The sequence below is a fragment of the Sceloporus occidentalis genome, unplaced genomic scaffold (genome assembly GCF_023333645.1).
Source record: "Sceloporus occidentalis isolate IW3139 unplaced genomic scaffold, rSceOcc1.0.p SCAF_3, whole genome shotgun sequence".
Taxonomy (NCBI): domain Eukaryota; kingdom Metazoa; phylum Chordata; class Lepidosauria; order Squamata; family Phrynosomatidae; genus Sceloporus; species Sceloporus occidentalis.
In genome coordinates this window covers 44219002-44231668 of record NW_028316983.1, presented here as the reverse complement: position 1 = coordinate 44231668, position 12667 = coordinate 44219002, and the positions used below count along the sequence as shown (strand labels likewise).

The 12667-nt window shown below is 41.6% G+C and overlaps 1 protein-coding gene across 1 annotated transcript in view; it reads left to right on the top strand.

Annotated features, from left to right (window-relative positions):
• The first annotated feature begins 1057 nt into the window (after nucleotides 1-1057).
• MYBPH (myosin binding protein H) overlaps nucleotides 1058-12667 on the top strand; it is a 38002-nt gene continuing 26392 nt past the window's right edge. The window contains exons 1-3 of the mRNA XM_089518556.1: nucleotides 1058-1388; nucleotides 3268-3402; nucleotides 6845-7012. Of these exons, the coding sequence (XP_089374682.1) occupies nucleotides 1178-1388; nucleotides 3268-3402; nucleotides 6845-7012 (514 nt within the window). The 5' untranslated portion in view covers nucleotides 1058-1177. The remainder of the gene's footprint in view (nucleotides 1389-3267; nucleotides 3403-6844; nucleotides 7013-12667) is intronic.

Genomic DNA, 12667 nt, shown 5'->3' with positions numbered 1-12667 from the left:
ATTATTATCTTGTAAACCACCGTGATTGAAGGAATGGCGGTATATAAATAAAATCTCATTCATTCATTCATTCATTCATTCATTCATTCATAATGCCAGGATAATGGTGACGTTGTCTGAAAACAATCCTGTTATTGTGGGATATTCACAGATTTAATTGCCATTTATTCATGGGATGCGGGGCACTTGCCTCCCATGTGATAAAGTCCTAAGAAGTAGGTGTTTTTATTTCTATATTTATTTTATTTCTTTATCACACTGGATGAATCCCTAGATTTAAAAGTAGAAAAAACCTGCAAATGTGGGATGTTTTTCAGATGACGTTTTCCCGAAAGAGAAATAATGTGAAAATAATCTGAATGGAAAGTCGACAAAAACCATTCCTTTTTACTTTTGGGAAATTCTGTTTGGGTTATTTTCAGGTTATTTCTCTTTCAAGCAAACGCATCTGAAAACATCCTGTTTTCTGAATTTTAAAATCCGGTTTCTGCATGGGATTGAAGCAATTTGCCTTCATGTGATAAAGTCGTGTGAGTGTTTTTGACTTTTCATTGGCCCTGCCCTCCATTTTTCTGGATGATCCTCCCTTCTGAGAATGCCTAAGAAGCATGCATTTCTGTTTCTGTCTTTTCTGGCCATCTCTCCCCTCCTGCCATCTCATGATAGCCCTGTTTAAACCTGAGAGGGGCTGTCATATTCAGGATGGAGCAAGCTTGTTTCTGCTGTTCCACAGACTAGAAAACCAAAGAATGGATGCAAGCTCCAGGGAAAGAGATTCTATCATTAGGGGGAGCTTTTGAGAGAAAGGGCTGTTCGAGAGGGGAACACACTCCCTTGGAAGCCTTTAAGCAGAGGCTGGATGGCCCTCTGTCCCAGGGGGTGCATGGCAGAGGGGGCTTGGAGCGGGGTGCCCTGTCCTCCTTGGCGGTGAGTGAGGCCACTGCTGCTGCCGAGTCCCGAGGGAGGAGGGCTGGAGGGGGCGGCAGCTGCTGCTATTCCTGGCCTCCCCTGCCTCCCAGTCCCCAGGGATCTCCAAGGCCCCGGGGCCAAGGAGGGGCGGAGGGCGGCAGGGAGCTATAAAGCCCGCTCCTCGGCCTGGGGAAGAGCAGAGGAGCAGAAGGAGGCCTTCCCCACGGAAAGCACCCGTCCGCCCCCTCGGAGCCCTCCAGCGCCAGCCATGGCTGACCAAGAGGCGCCCGCTCCCTCCCAGCCCCAGGCGGCCCCAGCAGAAGCCCACCCGGCCCCAGACCCAGACCCGGATCCCCAGACCCAGACCCAGACCCCGGCAGCAGCAGCAGCAGCAGAAGCCCAGCCCGCCCCGTCGGCCCCCGAAGAGGCAGAGGGGCCCCCTGCTGCGCCTCCGGCCCCCAAGAAGAAGTCCAAAGAAGGTGAGCAAGGAAGCAAGGAAGGAAGGAAGGAAGGAAGGAAGGAAGGAAGGAAGGATGGAGCAGGGGGACCAGACATGTTCTCCATCTCTACCTTCTGTCCAGGAGGCATCCCAAAATGTCCTCCCTTTTGACCAGAGGGACTCCTTTTTTTCCAGGACATGCCCCCCATTTCCATCTTCTCTCCAGGAGGGGTTTCAGATCGCCCTCTGTTTTGTGCATGACTAAGAAGCATGCATTGACATTGATGTGCCTGGGCTGTTGTTTTTCCCCAGCTGTTATGTGGCCCTGTCCTCCATTTTCCTTGGCTGCCCTCCACTTGGGGGGCCTTGCCTTCCTTGGTGGGGAGGAGGACATCTGGTCACCCTGGGAAGGAGGGAGGGAGGGAGGGAGGGAGAGAGGCAAAGAAGTGGAAGAAAGAGGGCTGCATCGCCACTGGAGAAATAACCTGGTTTGTCACCACTTTAACGGCCCTGGCTCAAGGCTATGGAATTCTGGGAGTTGGAGTTTGTTGTGGGCCCAGAGCGGAGCATTCAAAGTGACATTATCCCATGAATAACCCACGATAATCCTGCATTTGCGCTAATGGTTTTCACACGACGTCAAAATGAAACGTGGTTAAAGTGCCATTATCCTGTGAATAACCAGGCAAGAAACAGCAGCAAATCATTCACAGGATTTTCTTGTGAATGACTTTTTGCTGTTTATTCCCTGGTTATTCCCTGGTTATTCCTGGGATAATGGCTCTTGTGCTAATCTAATTTTAATCCTGTTTTAATGTCAATTGCACAGTTTTCACAGGTTAATCACTGTTTCCACATCTCCCCCTGTGTGATAAACTCCTTAGAGGGCTATAAGGATTATTGTTTAGATACTTTTGGATATTGCTGTACTTTGCTAAGTTAGTTGTTGTGAAGTTGTTCTCCTTTTAAAAGAAGTGTTAGCACACCAAGCAGCCAAGCCCTATGCATTGGTGTGTCCATGTGTCCAGCCATAACCACCTCCAGCACCAGCATGTTCAGTTGACCCAGTGAAAAAGTTTCTATCTTCATCACATTGTATACATGTAGCTGCTTCCATTCAGTAGGACACTGGGATTCCCACTGACACAGATGTTCGTAAGGAGTTTGTCAGACAAGGGAAATTGGAAGTATAATCTAATGGCAATCCGAACTCAATCATGGGGTTTCACGTTATTGCGTGAGAGGTGATCACACGCAATTTTGGGCAATGGCAAGGTATTTTCAGCTAATGGGAAGTCAGTTCAAACGCAATTCTCATTCACATAAATTCACTGAAGTAGCAAATTCAAGTGAATGTGTTCTGGCCCCACGTTCTTTTCATTCGAAATTAAGAGAAATTCCTCCCGTGTGATAAACTCCTAAGTGTTTCTAGCTGAATGTGCATAGAGACTCTTTTAGTAAGTTTAGAGTGTTGATCTTAGGATGCAGGCACACTTGCCTTGGGGATAGGATTTTGTCGAACAGCTCCATTTGTTGCGGAGATTCTCAATAAAGATTAACTTTGTCTGAAATGGGAGTTTGCATAGCTGTCGTGAAATCTAAAATACAGCTTATGTGAACAAACTCAGGTGTGAGTGAACACACTTATGCTGTTACAGCCAGCATTATTTTCAATTGTTTTAGCTGGTTTTAAATTGTTTGGTTTTAAGTGATAAATGCTTTAAATTATATTTAATCTTTTAAATTGTTGCTATTGTTACGTGTTGTCTTAAACTGTTTTTATCCTACACTGCCCTGAGATCTTAGGATACCGGGCAGAATACACTTGTTTCAATAAATAAATAATAAATATATGATAAGAATGGGAGTAGTGAGGGATGGAAAATGCCTTATTAATGTCTTTGCATTTCTGGTGGCAGGAGCTCCTGGTGCCCCGGTGAATCTGAAAATGGATGATGTGAATAATGATTCTGTGACTCTGACATGGGATGCACCAGAGAATGTGGGTCCTTCTGGCCTGGATGGATACGTAGTGGAGTACTGCAAAGATGGAAGTAGGATTGGGTTTTACTCTCTTGTAAGCATGAAAAGCTGCATGTGCCAAAGTGGGAAAAAGCATAGCATGGATTGCTTCTCCCCTTACACACACACACACACACACACACACACACCTCGGTTGAGTCTCCCTTATCCAGAATTCCAAAATATTCCAAAATTGTCCACATTGGTGGCTGAGATAGTGCCTCCTTTGCTTTCTCGTGGTTCAATATAAACAAACTTTGTTTCATGCACAAAATTATTAAAAATAGTTTGTATAAAATGACTTCCAGACTATGTGTATAAGGTGTATGTGAAAAGAATTTCATGTTTAGTCTTGGGCCCCATATCCAAGATATTTAATTGTTTGTTGTTGGTGTGTGCCTTCAAGTCATTCAAGCCTTCAAGTCTTATGGCGACCCTATCATGGGGTTGTCTTGGTAATATTTGTTCAGAGGAGATTTGCCACTGCCTTCTCTTGAGGCTGAGAGCATGTGACTTGCCCAAGGTCACCCAGTGGGTTTCATGGCTGATCTGGGAATCAAACCCAGGTTTCTAGAGTCATAGTCCAGCACTCAAACCACGACACTGTGCTGGCTCTCAGATATCTAATTACATATATGCAAATACAGTATTCCAAAATCTGAAAAACTCCAAAATTCACTCTTCTGGTCCCAAGCATTTTGGATAAGGTAGACCCAACCTATAATGTTGTTACTGTGTGCCTTCAAGTCATTTCCAACTACGGCAAACTTATCTTGTGGTTCTCTGAGGCTGAGAGTGGGTAACTCACATGAGGTCACCCAGTGGGTTTCCATGGCTCTCGATTTCCAGAGCTATAGTCGAACACTCAAACCACTGCACCTCTCTTTCGCCGTCTCTCTCTCTCTCTCTCTCTCTCTCTATATATATATATATATATATATATAGTACAAATATCTGTAGCTATCATATGGATTTGTGAGTGTATCAGATGGCTTTCATGTGTAGTGTTCATTGAAACCTGGAAAACTACTAAGTAGATGTGCAGAGATGATTACATGTCTATTTCTGTTAGCAAATAATCTTTTCGTACCTTACCAACAGTTTATGTATCTCTTTTTTTCAAGTTCAGTTTATAGAGGAAGACTCAATTCAGTCATTCAGGTTTCTGGAGAAAACTGAAGTAGGCTTTGAAAGCCAGAAAATATTTTCTATCTGTCCTCTGCTTTTAAGATGAGTGGGAACTTGAGGCATTGCAGACATTGCTGGACTCCAAACTCTACTCAGCCCCAGGCAGCATAGCTAATGTCAGGAATGATGTAGGCTGTGATCCAAAGCATTTGGAGGTCTACAGGTTATCTGTGGTTGTTGTAAAAGCTCTGAGGTGTGAAAATGTTCCACAAATGTAGCCTCCCCTTAGGTGTTTTTGTCCAACTGCTGAGCAACAGAACTTGTACACTGACATAGGAAGTACAACATGTGCTAGGGAATTATTCAGAGAAGAGTAGCAACTTCCCAACTAGGAAATGACAGTCTTCGTTCTTATATATAGTAACAGGAAAGTAAGAGAAGTAATTTTCCAAACTTCTAGCAGAGGCAGTTTTCTAAGCCATCCAAATTGTGAAGTGGGACTGGAAAAGGAATGGTTCATTCTGTTCACAGTCTAGATCAGCAGTGGGAATTGTGCCCCCACCCCCCAGGCCCCAGTTGTTGTTGGACTGCGACTTCTAGTAGCCCTAGCCAACATAGCCAATGAGTGTTGCAGTTTTAACAGCATCTGGAAGTCTACATGATACCCACCTCCAGTCTAGAATTTTCCTAGCTTGAATCTGTTGTAAAAGGTGAAAGATTTATACGATCTGAAGAAAAACCAGAGTCAGTGTAAATGCTAATCTGTGAAGGAATGTGTCTCCTGAAAAATTTTATTCAGTGCATCAGAAATTATAGAAAGAAGAGTACAGCAAAACTTGACATTAAAAAAAATAGTTGTGAAGGTTGTAAAAACTAATTTTTAAAACCGGGATAACATTAGCATTCAGGGCTTGATGCAACTGGTAGTTCCAACTGGAACAGACTCATTGCATTTGTGGACCTTATATAGGGGATCACTTAGCAATTTTGTTGTAATTCAGGGGGTCTACTTTAATTAACTATTGGATTTAAGCCTAAAGTTGTAAGCAATTTGCTTTATAATCAGTTTAGATAATATTATAGCCAGAGTAGGTGATGTGGGTTTTCTTTGCAAGATCTGTTTTGCATCATGAACATGCTATAATTAAAATAAATAATGAGTGAAATCTGCTAAATTCCTCTGTAATTGTTAACATCCCTATTGATGTTAATATAAACAATTCTGTAACTCATTTTCACATTGAAAACTTAATAAGTTTAAGTGATTGGATTATGTGGGGTGTCTGGTGAGCTACAGCTGGTTGTATAAAATCTCATAAATAAATTGCTTTGGGTTTAATGTTTTCTTGCTTGTATTCCAAATTGTTTGTTAAATATTTAATTGGACCCAGCTTCGACTTGCATAAATGAATGATCGTGTATTTATTACATCCCAATTGTTGTCGAAGGTTGCATTTCTGCAGCCTGATAACATTGCTTCAAAGCTATCTGAATCAAATTAGACATTTCTTTTCTTGTGGTTGACCTTGAACCATTTGCTGCTTGCATAGTAAAGAAACTGACAAAAAATGGTCCATGGAGAAACATGTCAATATTGACATAATAATGTTCAGTTCCAATATAGCTAGACAGAATGTAAGAATGAAGTTACACTTTTAATACTTTTAACACACTTTTAACACTTAAATTAGGGTGGAGATCTTAGGTTTGATTGGAAGCGAGGAATGGTTTTGTGATTAAACAGCCCAAATGTACATATGTTCACTTGGTAGTAAGTCCTACTGTTCAATGGCTTTTAATCTGAAGTATGTTTACTTAGTGATCCTGAGCCACTGTGGAGCACTGGTTTGAGCATTGGACTAGACTCTGGGAGACCAGGATTTGAATCTTCACTTTGCTATGGAAATCAGCTAGATGACCTTGGGCAAATTACTTGCTCTCATCCTCAGAGGAGGGCAACAACAAACTTCTTCTGATCAAATATTGTCAAGAAAACCCTATGGTAGGTTCACCTTGGGCTTGCTATATGTATGAAATGCCTTAAAGGCACACAGTAACGTTTGGGTAAGATTGCAACTTTGTTCTCTTCTTTCTACAAAAAACAAGGTAAACTCTTTAAACTAGACTCCCCCAACTTGGTACCCTTCAAATATGGTTGGACTATGTGTCCCAGCTAGCATAGACTCGTTCTTATGGAGGACACTAGGCTCGGGGAAGTGGTTGAAATACGTTAATGTTTCTGAATAGATTCTTTGTTGCCCATTGAATTGGTTTTTCCCATCATTCTTTATTATAGAGGTGAGTATAATAAATATTTCCTTTATTTGTCACCTATTTTTGCTCTAGCTACAGATTGGGTGGCTGCCAACAACAAACCCTTCCTTTCTACTCGTTATGTAATCCGCAATCTAACATCTGGAGATAAACTTCACATTCGTGTGGCATCAGTGAAAGGCGATGGTATAAGTGATCCAGCAGTCCTGGAGCAGCCTGTCCTTGTCAGAGAAATTCTTGGTATGTATTGTCAGTATATAAAATCCTAACAGAACATGTACAATAGCACTGATTATTCAAAAAAGAAAGAGATCCTATCCTCATAAAATTCCTTAAATCATCTTAAAACTAGTTCAGAACTTAGAAAAAGCCTAGTTTTTTAGCCTAGTGTTCCCAGAATCCCCCAATCTGCATGGTCATTGATCATGCTTGCTGAGGTGTACACTTTTCTGTATGTTATAACTGAAAAATTAACTTTTCCAAGCTATAATACTCTTAAATGGCCAGACTTTATGTTGCTTTGAAGTCTGTTGTAGATCTTCTGATTTGTTTTTTTTTTTAACTGAAATGCAGCTGCAGAAGGTTGCCAGTATCCTTAGAACAGTAGTTTGGTGAGAAGGAGTGTTTCCTGATCAAAATCCCTCTCCCAGCTTTTGTGTATCCCATGGGGAGAGATGTTCATTTTTCTCATGGAGCTGCATGGGCCATAGTTTTGACTGGGAAAATGGTATGCTGTCCTTACTCTGTGTAATAGAGAATTGATTTTGTGTGAATTCTCATTTTGCCTAAGTTTCCTTTGCACAACTAAACCTTCCCTTTATTCTTCCTCCTTTTTTTTTTTTTTTTTTGCTTTTTAAGAAGTGCTTCATTTCTGATTTTCATAGTTACAAGTGTTGCCTACAATAATCGAACTAGTTTATGAAGTCAAACAATATTTGTCTGAACTTGTTTTAGTGGAATAACTAGTCTTATATCCTTATGCCTAAGTAATGAAACAAGGCCTGGGATATTCCTTTTTTCCCAAGTAATGAGTATAGAGGTTCCTCCATTGCTCATTGCAGGGTGGAACAGTCACTCACTCCAAAAAACTGACCTCTAGATTTTGCTGTTAATTGTTTCTTTGGACCAGAATCAAAGCCACATGGAACAAGCACAGTTCATCCAGAGGACAAATATAACTCACAGCAGCTATTACAGGTTGAGTCTCCCTTATTTTGGAATTCTGAAATCAGAAATATTCCAAAATTGTCCACATGGGTGGCTGAGATAGTGAAACCTTTGATTTCTGATGGTTCAGTGTATACACACTTTGTTTTATGCACAAAATTATTTAAAAAAAATTACCTTCAGGCTATGTGTATAAGGTGTATATGAAAAATAAATGAACTGCATGTTGAGACTAGGGTCCCATTGCCAAGATATCTCATTATGTATATGCAAATATTCCAAAATTTGAAAAACTCCAAAATCCAAGACACTTCTGCTCCCATCAATAAGGGAGACATGACCTGTAGACAATTTCCAAGTGTGCAAGAAATTATTCCAATTATTTCCAAGAGTGCACAGTTATATAGCCTAGAGCGATACTGCTTCTTGGTCTTTTGTGGCTTGGGTCTAAAGTGTCTCTCTGTATGAACCTGACCAAATTTTAACATCTTCTAGAAAGAGCTTTCTGCCCATCCCACTATAATTGCAGGTATGGTTAGTGAAGACACATGGAAAAGCCTTCATTGTGGCTGCTCCCACAATGTGGCACTTCCTCTCATGTGGGGCTGGATCATTATTTGATCTCTTTTGACCAGCAGGCAAAGAGTTGCTTGTGTTTTTGTTTTTTTACTAAGCAGACCTTCAGTCTTTAACTGGGTTTGGCAGAGGAGTTCTTCTGTGGGTAATGTTGTATGTTTATGTTTTAAATGTATTGTAAAATGTTTTCAAAATATTTTAATGTGGTTGTTTATTAAATTATTTTTAAAGTTTTGTAACATATACTTTTTAAACTATATTCTGTTTGGATATTCATTCCACCACTCTCTGAGGGAGGGTATTCTACAGCTTTTACCATCAGAAAGTTCTTCCTAATATTTAGGAGGAATCTCTTTTCCTGTAGCTTGAATCCATTGCTCCATGTCCTAATCTCTGGAGCAGCAGAAAACAACCTTATTCCACTCTCAATATAACACCCCTCCAAATATTTAAGCATGGCTATAATGTCACCTCTTAACCTTCTTTTTTCCAGGCTAAACATACCCAGCTCCCTAGGCCACTCCTCACAGGGCATGGTTTCTAGATCTTTAATGGTTATTAACACTTCCAGGAGTCTTCTCAGAGTGCTGTAAGCCTGTTGGAGAAGCGGTGTGTTCCATGTTGATTTGATTTTGGTTTAAAACAAGACTTAGGAGAAAAGAAAGTAAGTTTTAGAGGGCTAGAGGCACCTGCAGGTAGTGGCATCGCCGCCTGGGGTGTCACCTGGTGCAGGAGGCAGGGCATCTGAGGGGTGGGCCAAAAGGATACCGGCCACCTCACTGTCATGTGCCACTCTGCACATGAGAAGAACAGCATGTGGTAGGGTTGGGGCTGGGTATGCTCTCTTGCTGCTGCGTGCTGCATCAAGGCGATGGCACTGAGGTGTGGGGGGGGCTACCGTGTTTCACCCCTTTTCTATGGTGTCACCTGGTGTGATCTGTATCCCCAGCACCTCTCTAGTGATGCCACTGATTGCAGGCCCAGTTGGTTTCTGGAGGATCTTTTAAAACCCTTTTTTTAAAGGAGCAGAAACTTTAACGATAACACATTATTAGTACAGTATATAGTAAAAAGTTGTAGTGAGTTGTTGTAACAAGAAAAAGTTGTTACTGTAGCGAGCCCAAAGCCCAAGGATTTGGAAAATGAGTTTCACAAGAAATAATGGGTTCCTTACTTGGACTGATGATCCAAGCAGCATTTAAATAGGTGCAGGCTGATAAAAATGTAATTAACATTGTGAAGTTCTCTTTAATAAATAAAAAGATAAATGGATGCTTCTACTGCATTTCTAGCACAATGAATACGCAAGGCAAATACACATCTCAGATATCATGGCCAATGTTACAGCAATATTCTTCTCATAGGGCCATTATAGCCACTGTTGGAAATTTATGTTTAGTCCAGCATAAGAGTAAATCTGACCTTCAGAATAACAGTGCAATCCTATACTTTCCTACTCAGAAGTAATTGTGCTTATTTTAGCAGTGCTTACTTCCAGTTTAACATATTCACAGTTACAGCTATATTGATGCCTTTGCGAATAAGGTTTATACCATATTACTTTCTACTCGGAGCATATTATTGATGTATATTTTAAAAATACAACAAAGCACACTGTAAATGAGTTGTAATTATTACAATCTACAATAGAAAAGTTACCACAAATGTTACAACATATTAAAATTGTACTACCTATTCCAAACATTATTTTGAAAAGACTGCTTCTCTATAAAAATATTTGTAGCTCCTTCCCAGACTTTCATTAATCATTTAGAGATCTACAGAATTTCAGATGTTTTTTCAAAAGCAGGTAATAATCCCCCCCCCCCCCCCCCAATATTTAACATTGCTATCATTTTATTTTGGTGTTCTCCAACTCAACCAGTTTTTTCATGTCCCAGTAAAATTATGCTAGGATCCAAAGTAAAATGATAGTCTGTCATTTAAAGAACAACCCCCCCCCCCAAAAAAAAAGCACACTACATTGCTTCCTTCCAAAATACATAGAGAAGCATATTGGATTATTTTTAAATGACTTACAAATGGTGGCAGAGAATATAAAGAAAAGACTGATAGTTCTTCAGAGTTCATGGTAATTTCCCATGTTCTTCAGCATTTTTTAGCCTACAACCAGAGGTGTATGTTACATCTCTGGACAAGGATGTTTTTAACCCCAGATGCCCTCGTGACTGTGATGTTAATTACGCTGAAGTTGCAGGTTTTCCAAGCAAAGATGCACCAATGCTTGTATAGAGTAATAAGTGATGGCTTGTCCACATGGTAATTTACCCAGAGTTCATCCCAGGTTTGCTGCATCCTGCTTACATGATGCAGGGCCAAAACCCTGAATCATGTCCAGACTTTCTTCATGCCCACACTCAGTTTGGGGCTAATTCCCCCTACCTGCCGTTAAATAACGTGGCATTTGCAGTGAGTTCAGTGACAGTGGTGACTGTCTTTTCACGTGCAGTCCCTGTTCATAGCCCAGAGTCCAGTGCTGGACTGAGGTCAGAGCAAGATGCACAGCTGGCTGCCTTGTTCTCATCTCAATTATGGCACCAGGCAACAAATGGGGACTTTATGGGAAAGCAGCTTTTTCTTGTCCCTGGGGAAAATCTGCAAGGTAAGGAGGGAATTTGGAGGGAATTTGAGGCCAGAATACTCCAGGGCAGACCATAGAATTCTGGCAAGTGTAGATGAGTCCTGTGAGAAGGAACACTAGAGAGCATGCCTGCCCTTTTGTTTCACCTCTCTGTTTCTTTGTTTAATCTATGTACTCAAATATTTTTGCTGCCTGCAGAAGTCACTTCCGCCTTCTTTCAAAATTTACTTAGGCCCGTTACAGACGGGCACCCTAGGACGGACTCAGTCCATGCTAGGGTTAGAAAGGGGCATCTCTTCCAGACACCCCTAACCCTAGCATGGACTGAGTCCGTACGAAATGGCAGCGGCCGTTTCACACGGCCGCCGCCATCTTGACGTAGCGGATGCACTACATCCGCACATCGCACCCCGGAAATGACGCCACGAGTGCGTACTTCTGCACTTGCAGCGTCTCTTCCGGGGCGCAGGAAGGAGCGCGATTTTCACGCTCCTTCTTTGCAGCGTCCGGGAACCACCATTTGGCTGCTGCGGTTTCCGGACGCTGCAACCGGCAGTGGCGTGAGACTGCCCCTTCTGGGCGGTCTGTAACGCACCTTTGTCTTTTGTCTAGAAGGGAGCATCCACAAGGCTGTCAGCTCAGGATGAATGCTAGACAAACACACAAACATGAGAGTCAGCTTTATCAGCTCTTCTACTGAAGTTTAGGTAATCTTCTCTTGTCTTTCTCCTTTCCTATCCCAAGATGGATTTCCTGAAACAATAAATGTAAGGTTTTTTTTTCTTTTTAGCTTACAAGATCATCCTGAGTAGTTTCTCCTGTTTCTACCAGAAAGTCATATTGCACTTGCTTTGCTGCACTATGCTTGATATAGATACTGAATTTTCCTACAGCAGACACCATTAACAGTGTGGGTGACAGGACACCAGGCCAAGCTAAAGTTAGTAGTGATCAGGTATATCACATAAGCAAATTTGTTTCTGGAAATAAATCCTGTGCAAATACATCACCAAGGCTTTCCCACATACATGCATGCATGTGTCTTCACACCCCGCCCCACATAAACACACACAGCAAAAGCAGCCCAAACTGAAATTCCTGGGCACAATAATAAGCACATTGCACTCTACTTTCTGCCTAGTTTACCAGGAGGTGTAATTGATCAGAGTGCTGTTGTATGTTTTCAAACATATATGGGAATTTTGCAGGTTGGGATCAGAAAAAAAGGAATGCTGTAAGATAAAATGTTAACAAGGCTAGCTTTTTCCACTGCTGCATGTTGCCTCCATCCTTAACAACTGCTACTGGTGCACCACATAATTTAAACAGTTTGACACCATAACTCTATCCTACAGAATCCTGGGATTTGTAGTTTGGTTAGGCACTAGAGCTCTCTACCAGACCAGGCTAAATACCTTAAAAGACTACAAATTACATGATTCTATAGAACAGAGTCATGGGAGTTCCAGTGTGGCCACTCCCCTAGTCTTCTTTTCTTCTGGTCACCTATTTTTATTCACTTACTTTCAAACTATAGCAAAGGTCTGTAT